The sequence below is a fragment of the Pinus tabuliformis genome, chromosome 6 (assembly GCF_031772625.1).
Source record: "Pinus tabuliformis cultivar Carrire ecotype Pingquan chromosome 6, CPIR1, whole genome shotgun sequence".
NCBI lineage: Eukaryota > Viridiplantae > Streptophyta > Pinopsida > Pinales > Pinaceae > Pinus > Pinus tabuliformis.
The window spans coordinates 2,078,645,714-2,078,670,502 of NC_142292.1; the positions used below are offsets into that span (position 1 = coordinate 2,078,645,714).

The window sequence follows — 24,789 nt, forward strand, 5'->3', positions numbered from 1 at the left end:
CACATTACAAATGAGATTGCTATACTTGCAAGAAGTATGACAAACAATACAATGCAATAACTTGAAAATTCATGGATGGAAGCTTCAATTTACAGTTTTTTCTCCTTTGCGGCCTCTTTATCCGCGGCCTAGGAAGGGAGGCCGACTTTTTGGGTCGACTCTCGATTAAATCGGGAGTATAACGAAAAAATAGCGACTTTTTCAAAAAGTCGGGGGATTAAATCGTTTAGTTCAAAAAATCGCATTTTTAGGATTAAATCGCGATTTTTTGCAGACTTTTTCCACACTAAACTCACAAAGCTTCTCAAATGAGATTGCTATACTTGCAAGAAGTATGACAAACAATACAATGCAATAACTTGAAAATGCATGGATGGAAGCTTCAATTTACAGTTTTTTCTCCTTTGCAGCCTCTTTATCCGCGGCCTCGGAAGGGAGGCCGACTTTTTGGGTCGGCTCTCGATTAAATCAGAAGTATAACGAAAAAAGAGCGACTTTTTCAAAAAGTCGGGGGATTAAATCGTTTAGTTCAAAAAATCGCATTTTTAGGATTAAATCACAATTTTTTGCAGACTTTTTCCACACTAAACTCACAAAGCTTCTGCCAGTGTTTCTCTCTGTAACTGAATAACCCTGTGAGGTATTCAGTGATGTATTCAGAAATCGCTACTACTTAATAATAATAAACCCTCAAAGTTGCTACACCGGTTTTCATGCATTGGGTTTTTCCGGGGACTATTGTCCAAAAATAACTGTGTCCTCTGTGTTTCGATTTTCCTTGCTCAGTTTCTATCTTTCAGAATCATATTTAAATTGGTGTAGGCTGCTTCAGTAATTTACTTCCATGTTTCATGACGAAATCTGAAATAAGCTTGTAATGTAATTTACAATCTAGGTAAGTAGATTCAGTTGGTTGCAGTAGGATTCCTGAGATTGTTAGATCTAGGAATATTCACACAAAACAATTGATTTAAAAGGGGCAATTCGAAGAGAAAATAGAGACTATTTATGTAAAATATTAGGCCTTATGAGGTTTGAGTTGCAAAAGATATCAAGGTTAAAGGTTTCCAATCCAAGTCTGACATAACAGTACATCCCTTGTAAAATAAGGGCTTATGACCGTATTTACTTTCTCTTTTTTTCAGCTTGAAGCTACTCTAATTCTAGACCTGCTTGCCCTAGAGACTCAGCCATATCATGCTTACCAAATCACACCATGATGAAAAGAGGCAAAAGGTTTGGATAGAGATGGGGTCTTCCAAGAGTCGAAGGCAGTGGTGACAGCAAGTGTAACAACATGAACACTCTGTGAAAATGTGAGCAACAACGTCAAATAACAGATGGATTTCCTAGAGGGAAGGCTCAATGCACAAATGTATGGATTCATGGACCAGGTATCTTAGACCATGGCTTCAATAATGAATATCAGTTCACAACTCCAAAAATGTGAGCAACAACGTCAAATAACAGATGGATTTCCCAGAGGGAAGGCTCAATGCACAAATATATGGATTCATGGACCAGGTATCTTAGACCATGGCTTCAATAATGAATATCAGTTCACAACTCCAACCGAAACAACAAAAACCAACTACCCATTTACCATGATCCTTTTAAAAACTGAGAAAGAAATCAGAATTATAGATTGCTAATGTTAATATTTGTTTTAAGTTATGCAATTGGGCTATTTTAATCCTTACCACATTCGTTTTTACTCGAGGAGGTGACAATGCAACTGGAATTGTTGTTGGAGGGCGTGGCCCTGCAAATCAAAATATTCATCTGTAAGAGGTTGTACACCATAAAAGACATATCCAAGATCGAATTTAACATTGTAAGAGGAACACTACGTCTCACACATGTATAGGACATAACAATGATACAGAAGTGAACAACCCATAGCTTGAAAGTCACGACCTTTTCAAACAATGTTCAAATATGTCCCTACGCTTTCAATGCATCTATTGTTTAGATAAAGTCATTCAATGATGTTAAAAAGCATACCATCAACACCAACAACCCAATAAGGTGCCTTAGTCGGAGCATCTAAACGCTGCAGAATAGACTGGTCTACTTTCATTACAGATAAGGAAAACCCTGCATATTATACCAAAAAAAACGAAATTTGAATGTTATGATTGAAGCATAATAAATAAAAGAAAAAGTGAACATATGCAATTGCCATTTGTCACTAACCCGCCATATCAAGAGAAGTCATAAATGACCCTGTATAAACCCGCTCCACAGCCAAACCATGGTCTAGTTGCAGCTTGGCAACTGCCTTTCCTGTAGCTATCATGAGTTCCATCAAAGGTGTGGCACCCAATCTGCAAGTAAAGTATCTAAGTGAAGGATGCGAAATACAATCACTTTCTTATTGTTGAAAAGGAAAGAAAAAAATAGACAGTATATAAATTGTAAGTAGTCTGAAAACCCCAGAATCAGATATAAGTGAATTGAGTTCAATAACTTATAAGACAGAGCACCAAAAAAATCATCAAATAAAAACTCGGTAATGAAAATGACCACAAGGCATAAAAGATTGAAAGACCTATACACCATCAGGCTTGCTTATTGTACATGAAATATGCATTTATAACAAGATTGAGTGGAAATAGCATACATGCATGTACACAGGTAACATGATTTACAGGCACAGGTATAAGTGTGCGTCTGTGTGCAGGTACAACTTTTTTAGATATTGAGCTTGACTGTATTTTGGGCATTATATTTATGTTTCAAATAAAATTTAAATTTAACAAAATGGAGTATAAAAATACAAAGAGAAAAAACAGTTATGCAAAAAAGAAAAAAAAAATTATCAACTGATATCATTCTCAAGTTCACCCTCTTACCCATCTTTCAGAAGGGATACCCCAAAATTTTTGACAAAGGGAAACACCATTTATAAGTCCAAATGTGTGCATTCTTTTGGCCCTATAGGCCATGTGGGATGAAGTGTCAGTGTATCCTAGTTCCCTCTGGGTGGACGAGCATGACCAACCTCCTTATTTCATCTTCACGGTTCTTTATTTTATGGTTTTGCTAACTACCTCTTGATGGGTGGTACCTCCCTCCCGTGAAGGACATTCTTATGTCTTGGGTTGGTATTCGGGCAGGTACAGGTTGTGTAAGATCCTTTTTAGAATGTTCTTGGCTTCATAAAGGAAATTTCTGAGCTTTTATTGAGTTGTTCAGTGATAACTTTCGTCAAACAGTTTGACTGTATACTGCCGTAGGTGATTTTTATAAAATTTGTCATCAAGACAGTTTATACAATACCCAGACAACACCAAACAGACTTTAAAAAACAAACTTATTCAACTTATATCAGACTCAGAAATTACTATACAGCTGATATATGGCAAACCTGAAAAGTGCATCAACGTAAATGTTCCTGTTCTTTACTTGAAATATGACAGTACAATAAGAAGATAAACAACCTGGGCATTTGAATCTATTTGATAGAAGATATCAGCTTCCCTTATCAAGAACCAACCCAGAAATTGCAAATATGTAACAACAGATTACCCTTGAGTCTCAAATAATCAGAGTTTCGCAGCACATACAAAGAGATTAAACCTGGGTTAACTGCTTGAATATTTTTGTGGTGGTGTATGCTGCTACCAGAGATACCATGCGTCAGCTAGCTCGTGGCTCAATACAGGAAGAGTCTACGTCCCTTTACCAGCAGTTCCCTTGATTGATTTCACACCAGCTGTAAGTGCCACTTCACACAGCCCACAAATGGACACAGAAACTCGGCCTAATAAAAAGAGTATACAGCCGTACACTTAGCAACTCTAGTGGCATCCAGACTTAGGCAAACTCGTCCTGGTATTGCAGAAATCGACTCAGATTACCAACAGACCAACCAACAACCATATATCAGGTAACTCTCAAGCCAACAAAGTTCCTTCTACAGATTAATTACTCCAAAAGACTTGGAATATGAAATTATCCATTGAGGATATAAATATTATATTAAATATATGATTAAGAATAAGAATGATTTACAATGAGAACGAGAGGCTTGCTTATATATCAAGCATCTCTTCATGAAGAGTCATGTCTCATTTAGACATGCCTATTCAACCTAATTACTAGTTAACTAATCATTATTTACGATTATTATTGTTTAGATTATTTTACATTATTTATATATATTTTATTCGTTACAAACTCGTACTCTTTCCCTTCTGAAAAACTCGTCCAGATAGTGAGAAAATCGTGCAGCAAGAAAAGAGAAACCCGTGCTCAGAATTCTTCAAACTCTACGCCTTTGGATGTAGTTACGACCTCCTACAGTCATTGAATGAGCAGGCTTTGACTCAGCTGAAGAGGGGAATTATTTTGCCCTCCAAGAGAGGGGAACTTCTGCAAACAAACTCATGAACTCGTCTCTGCCCTTGGTCCTGCAAACTCAGTTTTATTTTCAGAGCATTCAACCAGCAAAGGAATGGAAACGTGTTCTTTATCAGCAGAAATGATAGCTTCAGATGGGACTTGGACTTTTGGCTCCCAAATAGTTGCTTTCAACCTGAAAGATGTTAAATGAAGAGCAATAAATTAGAGATTCAACTGATAACACTTCTTCTAGCTCAAATCTCTTGAAAATCTTTTACTCCATTGAAGCTTAGCGGTGAAAACTGTGTGATTTCACTCTCAAATCCAACTACAGTGTCTAGTTTTAACACCAAAGTCAGCTATGGCAGCTAGGGTTTCCAAACCCTAAGCTTCTCCTCAAGAAAGCTCTCCAAGAGCTCCTTTCTTCAAAAACTCAAATGCACGAATACATGAGGAGAGGCCCCTTAATTTCCATTTTCATAACTCACTTACCTTTTCCCTCCATTTAAATATTTAAAAACACTTTTCCTTTCTTCATTTAATAAAGTGACTTTTATAAACTAATTAGAGTCACTTTTAATGCTAGAAAATGCTTAATTCGCCTATGTGGCCACCCTAGCAACCCAAAGCCCCTTTTTATCACCCTGCCCTGTAGATCTTTTCACTCCGATTCCAACGAGCTATTACACTAAGGTGTTTCTCCAAGTAGTCAGCCCGAAACAACACCTTAAACATAATTAATTAAAATATGCCTGTTAATAACATCAGTTCATGGAAATCGTCAAAATGCAATGGAAACAAGATCAAACCGTGTGAAATTGATCCCGATGATGAAATATGGTAAGCGATCCCAGTCAGACCCATAAAACTCCTCTAAAACCGTTTGTGCCCACCAATGCAGTAATCTTGCTCCTATGACCAAGCTGACACAAGCTTTGGAAAACACTCCTAACCACCTCGCCAGGTAATCCAAAATTTGTGGACATTACAGTCTCCCCTCACCAAAATTGCTTGCCCTCAAGCAATGCCATCATATGTTGCTACTCCACAAGCTGATCAAGTGAACACCAGGGTCCTAAACCATCCTAGTCATTAATAGAACTTGGTCTTATTTCAAACCTGACGTCGAAAATTAACCGACCACGCATTTGCATTAGTTTGATTTATTATGTTATAATAATATGTGAGCCACGTTGTTGTTGACCAAGCGTCACGGCTTTAGACAGAGTTCACGCTATTCGCTGAACATCACACCTCTTTATGGGCCCATGCAGTTGAACATGGTCACGGTACAAGGTATACCTGGCAGCACCTCTTGATTGTAGAGTGTAGCTTCAGCGATGACAGGGTCGGCTTGATCAAAAGTCGGGTGGTAATGAACCCTGATATGACCTCAAAAGAAGAAAATTCGACAGCACCAAACCCCATCCGGCCCAAAAAACAAATACGGTTGGAGTCTGAAGCCACTTCCAACAACACCGGTGTATTAACGTAATATATACATTGACCATCAATTCTGCATTGTATGACGAAATTAATATATAAATATCGAGCCACGAATGACACACCCTTAACTGGCATTGGCATAGAATATGGGGATCCGGTTTTTTTCCAGACAGCGTGACATATCACACAACACACATCACACCCTACAGGTAGTGAATTTACAGTAGAAAAAAAGTTAACGAAAGTGTTCGTGCTAGTGTCAAACAACAACGTGGACGCTGCGTTACTCACGCCACAGCAATTCAACCATCCTGCGATGTCCAGCCCTACTATATCATATTCATTGTCGCTGCGCTGATACCATATAACATATTTGCACGCAAATGAGGATTTTTTTATCTAAATATTCTGGAAAAAAACACTCAAGTCCCAATCACGGGTGACATCCCAATAAAATGAATAGCAAGAACCAACAACACTCGAAAAATGCCATAAAGGTTGATAAACATTAGTCCACATTTCTAGCATCACCTGATATTCAAGTGTTGAAAGGAAAGTAACAGGGAATGACATAGCATTTTTCAAAGTTGTGGAGTTTAATAACGGTACAACAAATGATGTCAACTTTGTGATGCTCGAAGAGCTTTCTTTTTTAGGTGTTGTTTGAAGATATAGTTCTATTTTCTCCTTCATTTTAGTTAGAACCATTGAAGAAATTTCCTCTACAGCGAATTGCTTTTCTTCTCCTTTGTAGGGAATAGCAATCACAGGCTTCTCTGCTGGCTCGGAAATGACTTTGAAGGGCCACAACGTCATGTTATTCTGGACTGTTGGATCGGACACTCCCCTTCCAATAAGATGCCTTGCATCGAATACTCTGTCCATGGGATTCAAAACAGTCATAATTTCTCCGGCAGTTTCCAATCCAAGTGACAAGGGAGTGACATCAAGAAGCAAAAGGTCTTGCACCTTTTCATTCCCTTCCTCACTTAGAGTTGCACCATAAGTAACAGCTTCGACAAGACTAATACTCTTGCAGGGTTCTTTTTCGTTGAAGAAATCTTTCATGTTGTCCGAAATTCCATTACTTCTAGAGTTAAGGCATTGTGGAGATTTGCCAACATCAATATAAACTGGGTGTGTTTTGATGTTTGGACTTGGGTCTACATGAAACATTTGGAATTTTCCTCTACGGGAAGATGCATCTACTTGATGAATATCATCTTCAGTAACAATTGAAACCTCCCCACTAGCTGGATCCTACAACATGATTGTTCTTCTCTGGCTTACATTTTTAGCATCCTCAAGTTCCCTTCTTGGTACCTCCTTCTTCTCCTCAGGTGATAACCAAGAGTTCCCATCGATATCTAACGATTTTAGCACATTCACAAGACGTTGTAGTGATGATACTTTCATGGATGTCTTCTGCGCAAGAGTAATGGAGCTGGGATCTGTATTTAACGTACCCTATGCAATTCTTGACAGAGCATTGACCATTCGCTCAAACAGATTGGTAGCCTCTAAATCACAGTCATAGTTCACAAATATATCTGCCATCATTTGAGAACCCTTGCTGACTTTTTCAGCATCTTCCTCTTGTAAATCTTGAGGCCACTTATTCCACGAAACATCATCAATCGAATAGAAACACTCTTCCAGATCTTCAAATCCCATTTTAATGTCCATATGATTTATATTCACAGATTCTTTGTCTAACCCAAACCTCTCCTCTCTTAGCGTGTTTGAACCAATAGCCAAATTTGTTTCATTGGACCTATCAGTAACTTCTTGATGATCAAATCCTACAAATTTACCATCATCAATATCTTTGCCCAGTTCTCTATCTGAAGTTTTCTTTGATTTCCTCCTTTCAAGCCCCCTTTCATGTCGCCTCCTGCAAGGGTTCCTCATGGGCATCTGAATCAACATTGCTTTCATCTTCCTCATCCTCATCTAGACGAAAGTCTTCAGGACGAAGTGATTCTGCTTTTTTTCTTTGCAGTCTTAGTACCTCAGCCTCTTGAACTGCTAGTAACTCACCATCACTAGATTGGATCTCATAGCCAATATTATCAGCACTAGAATATTGGTTTTTTCTTTTGCCCCATGTTGCTTTTCTTTCTTCCTCCTATTCATTAGCTTCTTCTTCCATTAGCTATGCACCCTCATTTAATTCTTCATCATCATCATCTTCATCTTGATCATTTCCTGCAACATTTTCATTTTCAACATTATAATCATCTAATGCTTCACCATGTTTCTTTTCACCATCGCTATCATCTTCCTTATTATTGATTTCCTTTCGACATGCTTAACCTCTACAAATGATTTTTCTAAACACTGAAATGCTTCTTGAATTTTACTAAATTGCTCAATGCATTTAGGATGTGAACATAATGGCACATTGTGCGGCGAAAAATGTTCAAAGAACCGCATGATTATATTTTGTGCCATGGCTCTGATACCACTGAAGTATAAAAATTGATAGCTTGTTGACTTAAATGTAAAAATACACGAGGTATTTAATAATAATTTATTATATAAGTGATGAATGTTACAATGAGGACCCGCATATATATACTTAAGCAGGGGTCCTTTCGTGATTGGGCATCTCTTTTAGACATGCCTTTTCACTTAACTTAATGACTATTTAATCTACTCAATATTTGATTATTTAATATTTACATTTATTTTATTTATTTACTTGTTATGAATTATATTCATAACAGACTTGGACCTTTGGCTCCCAAATATTTGCTTTCAACCTGAAAGAGGTTAAATGAAGAGCAATAAATTAGAGATTCAACTAATAACACCTCTTCTAGATCAACTCTCTAGAAAATATTTTACTCCATCGAAGCTCAGTGGTGAAATCTGTGTGATTTCACTCTCAAATCCAACTAGGGTATCTAGTTTCAACACCAAAGTCAATTACGGCATCTAGAGTTTCCCAACCCTAAGTTTCTCCTCAAGAAAACTCTCCAAGAGCTCCTTTCTCCAAAAACTCAAATGCACGAATGAATGAGGAGAGGCCCCTGCATTTCCCTTTTTATAACTCACTTACTTTTTCCCTCCATTTAAATATTTAAAAGCACTTTTCCTTCCTTCATTTAATAAAGTGACTTTTATAAACTAATTAAAGTCACTTTTAATGTTGGAAAATGCTTAATTCACCTTTGTGGTCACACTGGCCACCCAAAGCCCCTTTTTATCATTATGCCCTGCATATTTTTTTGCCCCAATTCCAACGAGCTATTACACTAAGGTGTTTCTCCAAGTAATCAGCCCAAAACAACACGCTAGACGTAATTAATTAAAATATGCTTGTTAATAATGCCAATCTATGAAAATCGTCGGAATCCAACAGAACCAAGATCAAACCGTGCGAAATTGATCCCGATGATGAAATATGGTAACTAATCCCAAACGGACCCATAAAACTCCTCTAAAACCCTCCAAGCTTGCCAATGGCGTGATCTTGCTACTATGACCAAGCTGACACAAGCTCTGGAATACACTACTAACCACCTCGCCAGGTAATCCAAAATTCGGGTACATTACAAGTTGATCTATTAGGACACATGATTTAAAGGAACAGTTGTAATAGTCCTGTAAAGGTGATCGCACTATGCAAAGGTGGAAACACCCATGTTATTATTATACTAGCGCACCTATATTTTATCCCCCACATGGACCACTTTTTTTATGTATGCATGCCTCTTTGGCCATGGCCATCATTCTTCATGCCAGTCTCACAATTCACGATGATTTTATGCTCCACATGGATTATTAGCGATCTCCAGGGCAAGGAAGAATGACCATTGCACTATCCAAGCCAACTTGAGTAACCTCAAAGGCAGTGCACTTGAAACACCCTTTTCTAAGTGCCTTTTCAAGCATGTTTGCAATTTCATCACTAAAGGGGGGTTGACTTTTCTCAAGGGAGCCATGAAGGTTAACAGGGACAACATGGCATCTTTTTTAGCAAAGAAAAGGTCACGTCCAGTAAAGGTCATTCCAATGGACCAAGATCAAAACAAAAGCAAGCAAATCAAACCTTTATAATCATTAAAACAATCAAAGGTTGGATCAAAACAAGGAGACATCTACCTTTTTGCAAGCCAATGGTTGTTCAAATGTCAAATCAAGGGAACATTGAGCATCTTAATGAGGATTTTGAGCATTCCTTATCCTAATTTTATTCCAGATCCTAATGGTTATAGCAATGGAATGGTTGTCGTTAGGGTTTCTGTTATATAAAAATTAATTATCCTATAAACTATTAGTTTAATTAGGGCAGAGGGCATGATCTTTCCATTCACCAAGAGGCCTGTAGGGTTGTATTTAAGACTGGGCCTCTCAATCTGTAAATCATTAATTAATAAAATATCTATTTTGTTGATAATTGTTGAGTTTGTCGATTCCATCTGGTATCAGAGCAAGTTCGGTCTTCCAGCAAATCGCTACACCAAGACATCCACTGCATACAACATCATTGTTTGTTGTCATTCCACTCTGCCGCTGTCACCCCATAATCTCACTTTGTTCCAACTCCGGTTGTCCACATTGGTCCATCACCATTCCACGCCGCTGCCTTCTGCATCTGCATCTCTCCCAATTCGCTGTGACTAGCTTCTGTCCACCGCCTTGTCGTCGTGACGTTCTTCCTTCAACCACCGACCGACTAGTCCGCATATTCTCCAACCGCGTCCCTTCTCCTTCGCTCTCCTCTGACCTCTATTCAACCGTCTTACCCATTCCCCAAACTGTCTTCCCCACAGTCGACGTGCCTTCCCTGACACTTGTTTCAGTCGATGTCCATCACCACGAATTATATTACAATACAATTAAAATTTAATTATATAATTAAATTATATAACAATATAATTAAAATTTAATTATATAATTAAGTTATATAATAATATAATTATAACTTGATTATATAATTTAAAACAACAAGAAAATCATGAGTATGATATCCGAAAACTGCTCTGCAACCCTAATGGTCAGGCGACCATGAGTTAGGCGGCGCGAGGAAAAACCAAAGACTGCAGCAAGCGACAGACAGAAACCAAGAACCAAAAGAAATGACAAAGGAGGAGAGGAGGGGAGAGATCCCCTCCTATCGAGACGCAACGGCAAGAGAAGGCCAAAACACCAGCAACCAGGCAGAAGAAACAAGAAAATCGGGACCTGTCCTTGGAGCACGATGGCAGGCAGGTAGCAGAGGCAAGTGTTTACCATGTGTGACGGAGAAACCAAGATTTATAATCCCGATGAACAAACTGGAGCGATATAGAAGCTACATGAAAGACCATGCGCTAATTTGCAAGTTCATTGGAGTATGGCCGACGGAAAAGGACCTCACCAGATGGATCCAGCAAAAATGGCAACCCCAAGGCCACATCGAGCTAAAGTTGGGAGCAAGAGGCTTCTTCACGGTAATCTTCTCGAACCTACAAGACAAAGAAACTAATGTTTGAAAATGGTCCTGACTTTCACTATAATGCTGGATTGTTCATGAGATACTGAGAAGAATGTTATAACCCCGATAAGGAAAAATTCTTGGCAGCCCCGGTATGGGTTAGGTTATTCGGGCTACTAATGGACTTTTGGGACCCGAAGATCCTAAAGGGAATAGGAAACACAATAGGCAATTTTGTTCAAATAGTTGAAACTACAAAGAAAGGAAGATACACATCATATGCTAGAATTTGTGTTTATATGAATATAGTCGAGCTAGAGTATCACGAGGAGGTATGGCAGCGAACCCTTGACTATGAACATATTCCATTCGATGCAGAAGATGTCATGAGTATGGACATCTGTTTAAGGAATGCCCACTCAACACAGAAGAAGAGGAGCGCAAGAACAAATAGCAGGGAAAAATCAAGAAGACAAGGAAGGGTTTCAAGAAGTAAAAAGCAAAAGAAGACACACAAGAGAGAACCCCAGCGAAGTAATACAAACGGCTTTGAAATCCTACAAGAAGAAGAAGATAACAACGAGACCGAAACAATAGACTAGCAGGGAGAAAAAGGAAAAGAAAGCAACACAAGCCAAGGCAAATCACATACCAAGAGGGAGGCACAAAGTGAACCAATAGAGAAGGAGGAAAAGGAAGCGAGGGAGAAGATGGACAACGCAATAATGGAAATTGACACAAGCAAAGGAGAAGAACTCAGCTCAGAAGAAGAAGTATTGTGGAAACCACTAAATGAAGCGAAACAGGGATAGGGAAAAATGGAAATGGTAGAACAACTAGGCCTTCAACAGGATAATACTCAAGACAATCAAAGCAAAGCAAAAGGTGGGAAGAAAAGAGGTCGAAGAAATTTACAGGAATCGATATAGATCATGGGAGAAATGTTAGCGAACACCAGGAGAATAGTACTGCTATCGGCGGTATTCCACCAGACAAGCCAAGCACCCCAATGATAATCACATCCTGGAATATAAGAGGCCTTAATAATAAAGGCAAACAGAGACACTTAGCAGAAAGGCTAAGAAAATAAAAACCCCAACTAATGTTGTTACAAGAAACAAAAATCGCAAGGAAAATGGAGGAAACCCTAAATAAAATAAAATCGAAATATGAATGTACGGCCATAGAAGCGAAAGGCAGTGCAGGAGGCATAGCAATACTATGGAACCCTGCAAAAATCACAACAGATTACTGGATAGGCATGAAAAGAATACTCACAGGGAAGTTTCGATTAATCAGAAACCGAGAATGATTTCTAGTTTCGGCAGTATACAGCCCTCATACTCCAGCGGAAAGAGGAAGCTTTCTCCTCCAACTTCAGTAGCTTGGAAACCTTCATGAAGAAAAACTGTGGATGATAGCAGGAGACTTTAACATGACAACATCAAAAGATGAGAAGAAAGGCGGACTGCAAAGAGAAGAGCCAGAGATGGAGAGGTTCAGGGATCTTCAAGCAAAACTGAAAATGGTAGACATCCCAACCATAAATGGAAAATATATGTGGAACAATCGAAGAAGAGGGAGCAAACAAATAGCATCCAAGTTAGACAGATTCCTAGCAACAGAACATTTCATTGTAAAAGATATCTTCTATGAAGCAACAATCCTCCCGTGTTTAGGGTCATATCATTGGCCCATTAAATTAGAAATAGCTATGAATCAGCAGAACCAGAATAGACTCTTTAGGTTTGAGGCATTCTGGTTAAGAGAACCCACCTTCATAGATAAAATGAAGAATTGGTGGAAGGAAACTGAGACTAGGATGGAAGCCAGAAACAAAATGCACATCGTCCAACTCAGATTTAAAGACTTAAAAAGAAGGATAAAGAAGTGGAACAGAGAAGAATTTGGAAACATTCAAAAGAAACAATAAACGCTCCAAATAAAGATGAAACGAATCCAACAGAAAAACATAGATGAAGGAAGAAATGAAGCGTTGGCAAAAGAAGAAGGACTGGTGCTAAATAAACTGGAAGAAAGAAGAAAACAAGAGGAAATCTTATGAAAACAAAAATCAAGAATCCAATGGCTAAAAGAAGGAAAAAGAAACACGAAATTCTTCCATAAAGCAATGGTACGGCATCAACAGCAAAATAGAATATTCTCCCTAAGAGACCAATAAGGCAACAAGCTAATACAAAAAGCTGAAATGGAGAATCTGTTGGTACAGCATTTTAAAGAGCTCTTGACAGAACCCAATATCAGAAGAGAAGACGATATTGGCAAAATTAGTCAACATATCCCTAAAATAGTGACTAGAGATCAGAACTTGGCTCTCCTAAGGGTCATAACGAAAGCGGATATGGAGGAGGTAATCAAAAAGATGGCAACGAATAAAGCACTTGGGCCTAATGGATTCACTTCAGAATTTTATCAAGCTATGTGGAACTTCAAGAACCAAGACATAGTGAATGTAGTAGAAGAATCCAGATGTACCAAAAGAATGCATCCGGCCTTGAACGCTACATTCCTAGCCCGGATACCAAAGATGGAGAACTCAGAAGAACCACAAGGATTCCGACCTATAGCGCTCTGCAACATTATATACAAAATACTAGCTACAATTATGGTGAATAGACTAAAACCAATATTATCAGAGTTGATATCCTAGGAGCAGACGGGGTTTGTCAAATGCAGACAAATAATAGATGGCATAGTGGTAGCACAAGAAGCAATTCACTCACTGAAAACTTCCAAAACCAAAGGGATGCTGATAAAATTATGACAGACTTAATTGGGGATACCTCCAAAAAATCTTAAAGGCATACGTCTTTGACGACAGGTGGATAAACTGAGTAATGTCAATGATAACTACGTTAGTTATGTCAATACTACTAAACGGGTCACCAACAGAAGCTTTTAATCCGTCCAGAGGGCTCAAGCAGGGCAACCCGATATCCCCATTCATGTTTATCCTCGCAGCGGATGGACTAAGAAGACTGATAAAAGCTAAAGTTAATAGCGAACAACTGAAGGGCTTAAGACTTTGGGGAAATATCCTACCTCTGACCCACCAACAATTTGTCAATAACGTTATGCTATATGGACAGGTAACACTCAAAGAAGCAAAAGAAATAATGGAAATTCTCACAGATTTCACAGGGGCCTTCGGAACAGAGATAAGCAAAGAAAAATCGGAAATTTATTTCTTCAATACCCAAGCTTCCTCCCAAGCCTTCCTGGCAAGAACCATGGGATTTAGAATTGGGAATTTCCCTACTAAATACTTAGGCATCCTGTTAAATGACAAGCAAAATAGAGTAGCCAATTGCAGCACCCTGATGGGAAAGATTCAACAGGGAATGCAAAACTGGACATTCAGGGCGCTGAATATCCCAAGCCGCATCTTTCTGCTAAAATCAATGCTCCAATCCATCACGATCTATCAACTTACCAGCCAAGCCAAACCTAAAAAATCTGCCAGAAAATGGTAGATATGTTTAAAAAATTCTTATGGCATGGATCTAGTAAGATTAAAAAATTGGTGCTTCTATTCTAGAGTTGGCTAAGTAAATCCCTTAAAGAACGAGGATTAGGTCTAAGAGACCCATACATCCTGAACCAGGTAATGGGGGCAAAGTTGTGGTGGCAATGGACACAGGGAGGGGAAGACCTGTGGAAAAAACTATGGGAGAGAAAATATGAGATGCCTAGGTCTCTAGAAGGAAAGCTAAGAAGCCAAATTGAGAAGAAAGGCTCTACAATCTAGAATTTGGCAAGTGCCAACAGGGATTTGATCAAGGAGCACAGCTTCTGGGAAGTTAGAGGAGGGGATAAAGCCAACTTCTGGGAAAAAGCGTGGCAACAAAGAGAAAAACTCAACAACCAGCAGCTACTCCAAGAGATCCACCAATTCACCAGCCTAAATGAAGGCAACATAGTATGAAAGTACTGGTGCCTGGAATCTCATGGATATTGGAGGAAGTGGAAACAAAAAGAAAACTGGCCAGAAGCGCCTGCAACAGCCCAATAGGAAATATATGAAAAGGAAAAGTAGCGATCAAAGAAGGGATGGACACTCTAAGATGGGGACATAGAATTAAAGGTATGTTCATAATAGCAGAAGGATACAACAGACATCCAGAAACCAAAAAATGGGAAAGCATACGGAAAACAAAAACATGGCCGAAGGTAGCATTCTTTACTTGGATCCTGAGCCACGAGAGAGCACTAACATGGGACCAACTGAGGAAAAAAGGAACGCAAGGCCCATCGAGATACGCCCTCTGCAGAGAACAGGAAGAGACCATGGAGCATTTAATCAACGCCTGCAAAGTTAGCATAAACCTGTGGAGACAACATCAGCAACTTTTTGAAATCAGTGACAGAGATATAGACAGCATGAAAACAACGATAGAGAACTGGAGGGAAAAACCTTACCAGAATACGATCCTGAACAGGGCATGGAGACTCTCAATAGAATTTGTTCTGTGGAATATCTGCAAAGAGCAAAACAACCTGATTTTCAAGGAGGCTAGTAGAGCAAATATAGAGATATGGACCCAAATCACACAGAATATCAGAGAGACCATTCTCACAAAGAGGTGGTACGAGGAGGACTGGAAAACTGATCCAACAAAAACAAGAATAATGACACGCCTAGAACTAAAGCCAAGTATGACACACAAGACGGCAAGGATACAACAAAATAACGAGGTGGAGGAGGTCAATCACTACAGAAATCCTCAACAGAGGTTTATTAAGTTGAATTTCGACGGGGCTATGAAAGGAAACCCGGGTGAGGCAGGGACTGGCAGAGTATTTAGAGACGACAAGGGAAGGACACTCAGAATCTACGCGATGGACTGCGGTAACACTAAAAACAATGAAGCAGAGCTCCATGCACTGAAAAAAGGGTTGGAAATTGCCATAAGGGAGGAATACCAAAATCTACAGGTTGAAGGAGACTCGAAAATGGTAGTTGATATAGTCAAATAGCTACAGCAAGGAACCCAAGCAGAGAAAATCAGATGTAGCTAGAGAACCGCCTGGCTGGTGCAGGAGATAAGCAAACTCATAAGACATGTAGCCTACATGCTTCCAACCCATGTGAGAAGGAAAGGAAACGAATCAACAGACAACTTGGCAAACTTGGGGTGCAGGCATGGTGGAAGAACTCTGGATGCAAGCAAGGTAGAGCTAGTCCAGATGGAGGAGATGGCAAACTTAGTGCAACTCCTTGCACAAGACAAAGGAGGAGAGAGGAACCCCAGATCAGGGAACATCATAGGAAATCTAGAGAGACCGGGGAGACGCGACTGGGAAGGGGGAGGAAGAGGACAGGTGGGGGAAAGGACAAATGCGGAGAATGAAGTGAGTAGACAGGTAATCTAGCAGGTGACGGAGCAGGGCAGAGAAGGTACAACTCCCAAGAGTATGAGGGCGGCGACGGAAGAGAATGACAGAGAGGAGGGCAAGGCAAAGAGCAGGAGGGCGGACAGAATAATGATAACAAGTGGCATGACAAGGACAAGAGGTACACGGCAAGAGCAGTCAAGAGAAAGTGCGGATTAATGAGAGGAGATGGCAGTAAGGGCAGAGGGGCAGCATCCTGAGAGGAGGGTGTAGGGATCCATGCAGGTAATAATGCCAGACAGGTGGCAGCAAAGGCAAGGGACCAAAGGGAGAGAGGAATAAAACTTAACGAAAATCAAAATATAGCAAAACGCATGCAGATGAAGGCGAGAAGAGCTGGCAAGAGGGAAGGTAGCCGAAGAGTGAAGAAGCAGATGGCGGATGAAAGAGGCAACAGATCGGCAAGTTGGTATGTAGTCCTTACGCTCCCCATCCCTGCTAGGCTCAGGATTATTTTCAGTAGGAAAATAGGAAGTTTGAAATGGAACATGCATAAGTCTATAAAAAAGGATAACAGAACCTCCCGCGACATTGTTAAAACCAATTTCACAGTGCATTTGAATTTCCAGGGCAGGGAGATCAGGAGGGAGGGTCTCGCACCCAGGAAGGGAGAGGGCCATCCTATGATAGAAGCCTATAGTATTCCTCAACAGAACATGACCCTAGCCAGCCTTGTAGGAATTGATGGGAGCTAGCCAGTAGGCAAAATGGAAGAAACCAGGGGGAAAAACCCCAAGGATTATAGTGAACTAGGAAATCAAGCAACCTTGGGGGGAGGGATGTAGAGCCTGCTCTAGGAGAAAATATGTTGACAAGCTAGGGAGATCCTGGGAAAGGTGGAACAAAAAACCGAACTCATCTGGGGAGGAACCTGTGAGGATGACCAAAATGGAAAGGTCGGGCGCTGACTGCTACCACGAGAGGAAAATGGGAAGAGACCCAAGCAAAGACCAAACCCTTATCAAAAAAATGACTGGCTCTAAACCCATTCTACCAAAAACCCCGAAGGTAACAAACCCTAGAAAGAGAAAGAAAACGAGCAAATGGGAAATTGTTTTAATTCAATATTATAACTCTGATAAATGCAATGACTTTGTGATAGGTATCTTAACATACCGGGGAAAGTATAGTGAGGAGAACAGAGAACACCAGGAAGAAGAAAGTTGCAGACAGGCAGGGAGCAATATGGCCCCCAGGTGAGGAAAGAGAGAAAACAAGACGGAAAAAGGAACAAGTGGGCCGACCAGGAAAAGAGGAAGGAAGCCAGGCAGTGCACATATGAAGACAATTATTGACGCTTACATGGCAGGGAATTCGCCGGACATTAGAGCCCAAATTGCGAGTAGGAACTGAACGACAATATCAAGCACCGGGACATCCCCATGGAGGAGTGTGAAAGCATGGTGCTTGATCCAAGGAATTCTCGTGGAAGGCATTCCCTATTCAGGAAAACCATACAACAGTACTAGGTAATGAAGAACGTGGTGGCACGGACCATGACCCTGCGTCGAGAGCAAACGGCGAGTGACGAAGCAGAGGCACAGGAGAAAAACAAGGAAAAGGACCCAGTCAAGGCGGAGTTACTCAAGGAGATTGTGACAATTCAAATAGAGACCTACAAAAATAACATGGCCCTGGGAAGAATTGAACAGACTCTAAAAGAGCTGAAGTGGAGAATCGAGTAAAAGAGCGAGATGCTAGGCTCCAATGCCAAGGCGCTATCCCCAGTAATATCCTCGGATGAGGATTGATGCAGTGGTCCAATTTGAATTCAAAAAAAATTATTTTGATGAAATGCACTTACTTGTTTAATTTGCTTCTAGAAACAGTAGTATAGACAGTCAAAACAGTGATGCTAGATGGATAGCAATAAACCTCTTTAAATTTTGGACAGGGTTTAATGCTGACACGTGGTTATCTGATTTCCTTCGAGCGGGTAAGCCACCTGGAGCAAATGGAAGTTAAATATTTTGAAAAGGTAATATAAATAGAGGAAGTACTACCAAGTTTACAAAAGCAACAAAAACAACAAAAAGATTAGGTCAATTTATAAAGAAAAAAAATAAAAAAATAAAAATTAAGAAAAATTAAGGTTGGATAAATATACTCCACTGCATACCAGATTAATGGCTGAATCAATGTTGATAGCCCATTTCAATTAAAAAATGATAGAACTTGAGGCTAAAGTGACAGAATATGGCAACAAAATTGAGACACTGCAAGACACAACAAATGGAATAAAGAGTCAGCGCGAGGAGAACAAGAATGAATTTAAAAAGGATCAGGCAGACCTTTTGGTTAAGGTGAAACAAGCTATGGTGACGTTGGGTTGTATTTGTACCAGCCTAAAGATTACACCCCATCAAATGCTCCAGAATAATGAGGCTACTCAACATCTCAATTCTCCAGATTCTTCAAAATCATCAGATGCACATGAGAAACCCGAGTCTCCAAAGACATCTTCCACGCTTAATCAAGGAAATAATAACACGAATTTTCAAAATAAGCAGCTCTGGAATCCCTTTTCAAATCAATACCCTTTTTCGCTCCACCAATAGCGACATATCAACGTAGAGCAAAAATCGAGTTACCCAAATTCGACGGTAATGAAAAATGCAGCGTTGCTTGGCTTAATAAAGCAAAAGAATATTTCAAGACTTACGATATTGACAATGATGACAAAAAGATTAGGCATGCTTCCATGAAAATGGAAGGCGAAGCATATAATTGGTATATGTGGTGGAAAAAGACGACACTTGCTATTAGTTAGAGAAAATTTAGGGATGCGTTCTTTAAAAGGTTCCAAGGTGTCAAGGAAGAAGAGTTCTTTTCAACACTCACCAGATTGCGACAAAAAGGAGATGTGGATGAATACACTCGAGAATGGGAGACTTTAGCAACACGAGTACCTGGATTATCAGAAACTCGTCTAATCCAATCGTACACCTCCAGACTTAAAACCCATCTACGAGCAGAACTTGAGCTTCATGACATTACGTCGATAGAAGTAGCAAGACAAAAAGCAAAGTTGCTGAAAAGAAATTTGAAAAGATGTTGTGGTCAAAGGCTGAAAAAGTATATTCGAGACGAAGATTTCCCCAGTCTGCGAATACGGATAACACAAAATATGTTCCACCACATCTTCGTGAAGGAGAAAAATCTAACGTGGAAATGCAAAGGATGAAAGAGGGCAAGTGCAAACGCTGTGGCAAAAAGTGGGACTTGTTGACAACTAAAGTGGCACTTGATGATAATATGAAGACTCCATGCCCAAGGATAATCCAGAGGACACTTGTACCATCAGATATTATCAGTCAATAGAGTTTTTTAACTCTACTTCTATTTTCTCATTATTTTTCTTGTACCCAGATTCCACACCCTATAGGGAATTGTAATAACTGATATTAGTAATGATGAGTTTTGAGTATGTAACAGGCCTAAGATGTTGGGACTCGATCAACAAATGAGTACACCTTGGAGTGTTTTTTTTATCTAGTTAATTATCCTTTCTTTTTCAGAGGCAGATAATTTATGGGTTTTTCACTCACTTTTTACCCCAAAGTCGGGGTGACGATTCGAAGGTTGAGCCCCTAACACATCTTAGTGTCTAGAGTCGATGTATATTACCATATTAGATCACACAAAAAAATTCATGGAACTAGTTAGATCTAGGTAGTCATTTTTTAATTTTTTAATTTCTTGTAGGTCAAAAACTGCAAATAAAATTGTACTTGTAATGTAATAAGTGATGCCTAGAGAAGTTGTATGGGGTATGAGTAATGAAATTTACACTTCTCACCCTCAACTTTCTACTATGACACACTTTGATGGGTTAAAAATGTGTTTTGAACCCTCAAAACCCACTTTCCCTAAGTTTAGTGGGACATTTGGTAATTAATTAAGCCAAAAATTAAATAAAAATAAATATCCACACATGCTAAATGTTATGGAAATGGGGTGGAAAATTATGGGAGAGTTAAAGTGAAGTCCCAAGGTGATGTGGACTCCTAAAATCAAGAAAAGGACATGTGCTCAAATAAAATCGAATTTCTGGCATTAAAGGAGAAAGTTGCTTACTTGGAAATTCGAATTTGTGAAGTTAATGCACATTTGGGAGGATTTGGGAGAATATTTGGTGGAGATTTTTGTGGGAAATTGTCCCCACATGGGTTACCACCCATATACACTTGTCATTCTATCATAAAATTCGAATTTGGCACATAAGGGAAGAAGAAAATGATGTCCACTTGCCAGAATTCGATTTTTACACTTGGCATTGGAGCTCCATTCAACAAATTCGAATTTCTCTTTGGGATTGTCACTTCATGCCACTTGTTTAATCACTTCTACATTGGGATTGCCTCTAATGCCATTTGCCATTGTCACTCTTCATTGGGATTTTCTCCCAACTCTCCATATAATAGAGCCATGGGCTCTCATATTGTATCATGTAATAAGCTATTAGACTTGAGGAAACTCTGTCATTTTGTACTTGCATACTTTCTTAATACAACAGTCTTTGGGGTAAAGCGTGATGGTGTTCTTCTCCTTGCATGTGTGGTAAATTCTTGACTACTTGTTATGCTTCTATTTATTTCCTCATGTCGTTATTTCTTTTATGCTTGTTTCAAGTTATGTTAGTATGCAGCTATCTCATATTAGCATAAGAATTAATTATTTGCTTTAGGAAAAGAAATCTTCTAGTGGATAATAGATGTATCTCTAAGAATTCTTTCCACTACACTTATTTAATTTCATTTCAATTTAATAATTTGTGGTGAAGTTTTGCAGATGAATCATGATTTGGTCAAGCTTTTCAAACGTGAGGGGATATTCTCGGAGGAATCAACCCATTCTTGAAAAATATTCAAGGAGAACCCGCATGTTTTGAATTCCAAAGTCTCATCTATATCCTATTTGTGTCATGCAAGGATTCTTTCAAGTTTCTCAAAGCTTTTATTTCTTGCATCAAAATATCAAACTTGGAGAAATTTATTTTTTATGTATTGTAATTCATTTATCAATATCTGGCTATTTCAAAGAACTAAGTCATGGTTAGTCAAAGACGAGAGCGTGCTCATACTCTTTGGCCTAGCTTCTTGTAGATTATTTTTGTAACATACTCTGTTCTCATCTTGGTCTAACATTTGAGTTATTTTTGTATCCTTTTGAGCAAGATATTTTCCATGCTTTGATTTGTAGACTTATTCATCTTGAAAGCATTTATAATGTCTTATGCTAACAATTTATTGTTTCACTTTTCAGGGTTATTTTGGCTTTCCATTTGAAAGCATTTCACTTCATTTTAAGCAAAATTCAATTTCATTTCTTAAAAAGCAAATACTTGGAATACACTGGTTGCTTATGTATTTCATGCTTATCTTATGATGTTTATTGCTCATATCATTTTTTTTCTTATAAATCTTAAAGAGACAATCTATTTAACTCTAACAATTCTCCTAGAAACTCACATCTTTTTAACTTATTTTTCATTAGGGACCACCCCCTTAGCTAACCTAGGAGGTAGCTCAAATGAAGAGAGTCGGGATTAGTGTGACAACCCCTTCTCTGAGTTCCGTGTCACCAACCACTCCTTATGGGGTTGAAGGCTTTTCTCACTGACTTGTAGGTAGGTGTAGGCGGCAGGGTCAACATGACCCTAAACATAGGTGTGTTAAAAGAAAAGAGACCAAGAATCTGTATAACTGTAAACCAACTAATGATTCAGACAGTGATGAATCAGGCGTAGAAGAAATCAAAGATGCCCCAAAATTTTGTCCAGAACTAGATGATGAAAGCATTCTGCAAGTGTCACTATCGCCATGATAGGTATATCACAAACCCAGACATTAAATTAAAAGGACATATCAAGAAAGACAATGTAATGGTTCTCATCGACACTAGTAGCACCCACAATTTTTTGGACTCAACCATGGTGAAGAGCCTCAACATTTTCATGTTTCCCATGCCCAACATGAAGGTGATGGTAGCCAACGATAAGAAGATTGAAAAGGTAGGGAAATGCCATAAAGTCAAATTGTGGATTCAAGACTTTAATTTAGAATCTTCGTTTTACACTGTACCATTAGGAGGACTAGATGTGGTCTTAGGTATCCAATGGTTACAAACCCTTGGTACTTAATCTACCAACCATCAAAAGCAATTTATAAAATTTAAATGGGAAGCGCAAAAATACAAATTATATGGGTTCCGAGCACTTGAGAATCAAATTGTATCATCATCGCAAATGATGAAAATTATTGGACGAGGAGCACCAACCTATGTAGTACAATGTCACCAATTAGAAATGTTAACTTCAAAATTGATCAATGAAGAAGCACCAGAAGTACAAGAGCTAATTCTGAAGCACGAAAAAGTATTCCAAGACATGCCCATGAAAATGCCTCCTAATAGGGAAATCGAGCATATAATAGAAGTCAAAGCAGGATCAAACCCCGTCAAGATCAAACCATATTGATATCCAAATCATCAAAAAATGGAAATTGAGAGATTAATCCAAGATCTTTTAAAGTGTGGCATCATCTCAAAAAGTAAAAGTCTGTATGTTGCTCCAGTTATATTGGTGCAGAAGAAAGATGGATCGTTTAGGTTCTGCATTGATTATTTTTTTTTTCTGAATCAGGCTATTTCTATTATGGTACAAAAAGTCAAAAAGTTACATCAGCGTTACAACAAGGCCATGGCCCTGTAAATCCTGCCAAGAGATTGACAGTTTGCCCAAATTTATACATACCCAAAGTTGAACATATTCAAAAATTAGATGCTGAACATGGACATGCTGAGACAAACGAACATATCGACACTGAACACTACTTAAACATGGACTAACCGACATATGGATCCATATTGCCGACACATAGATTTTAAAATCCAGACTAAAGCCAAACACATACAGAAAACAAGATTCGAAGACAGAGTAATGCTCCCACTTCCAGGTTGTCGAGAGCGAACTGGTTGATTGGATTAATCATCGTCCGTGGTGTAGGGCTCTTCCTCCACCCTGCACCCAAATTGCCGGGAGTCATCCGAGTCAGAGAGAGGGACCATCGAGCAAGTAGGGACCCCCTGAGCAGGCTCGCTTGGACCCGCAAGGCCTGCTTGAGTAGCCGGGGTGGAACTTTCCATAGCAGGGCGTTGCAGATCAATTGTGGGCATTGTCCCTTGAGCTGGTGGTGGGTTTTCCTGATTTACTTCCGCCTGACCTCTGAGATTATCACAGTGCTCGACAATAACAGATACAATGAAAGTGGAGTTGTCGAGTGTGCAGGGTATCCGATACCTGACTATGGGGTGCGCTTCATGTCCACATTCTGTTATGCTTCTGCTCCCAGGCCCTCTGCCACGTCCCGCTGTTATGCCATGGAGGCGATGCTGCTCAGATGTAACTTCGATGGAGGAAGAAGGAGAAATGGGGCCAGTCCTCTGAGCGGTAGCCCGACCGCGAGAGCCTCCTCGTCGACTGCTCATTCTGAGACGCTCTCTCCTCATTGCTAAATTCAGAGGATGAACCAGCTTGCAGAAACCCGGAGAGGAGAAATTAACCAAGACGGGGGCTGCAGAATTTGGCTTACAATGCTTGTAAACCACTCTCAAGCTTGGGACAATACTTGAGTTGGGCACAGAGCAAGAATGTCCCTATGCAATCCCCCACATCACCGAGGAGTGCTCTAGCGTTGTAGTGGAGTGCCCAACAACTTCAAATGAATGCGTAAATGTAACAGAGGCTCCCGGAATATGAAGCGCCATCGCACAGGTTACCAGGAGGCCAATTAAGGAGGACAAGACCAGTGATAATACCCGCATTGAAGTTCCTGCATGCGCCCATTTGAAACATTCTATAGGGTACTGCGTGGCACGCAAGGGCTGACACATGCCCATGTGACGCACCACCTGTGAGCTGCCATGCCTTTTAAGCACCTGCATCCGAGAGGTTCTGCATTGATTATTGAGGACTAAACAAAATAACAATTAAAAACACAGTTGAAATGGTCATACGTGAATGATCTTACTTAACGCAGTTGAATCCCAAAATGATATCTAATTAAAAACACGTTCCCAATTCCCTTCATCGATGAAATGCTGGATGAACTACATGGCGCTAAATATGTCTCAAAATTGGACTTGAGGTCAAGATA

General features: G+C 39.6%; 1 protein-coding gene across 1 annotated transcript in view; it reads right to left on the reverse strand.

Annotated features, from left to right (window-relative positions):
* LOC149267565 (putative 3,4-dihydroxy-2-butanone kinase) overlaps nucleotides 1–24,789 on the reverse strand; it is a 376,959-nt gene that overhangs the window by 121,947 nt on the left and 230,223 nt on the right. The window contains exons 12-14 of the mRNA XM_089433400.1: nucleotides 2,197–2,327; nucleotides 2,005–2,097; nucleotides 1,701–1,762 (exon numbers count right to left, since the gene is read on the reverse strand). Of these exons, the coding sequence (XP_089289526.1) occupies nucleotides 1,701–1,762; nucleotides 2,005–2,097; nucleotides 2,197–2,327 (286 nt within the window). The remainder of the gene's footprint in view (nucleotides 1–1,700; nucleotides 1,763–2,004; nucleotides 2,098–2,196; nucleotides 2,328–24,789) is intronic.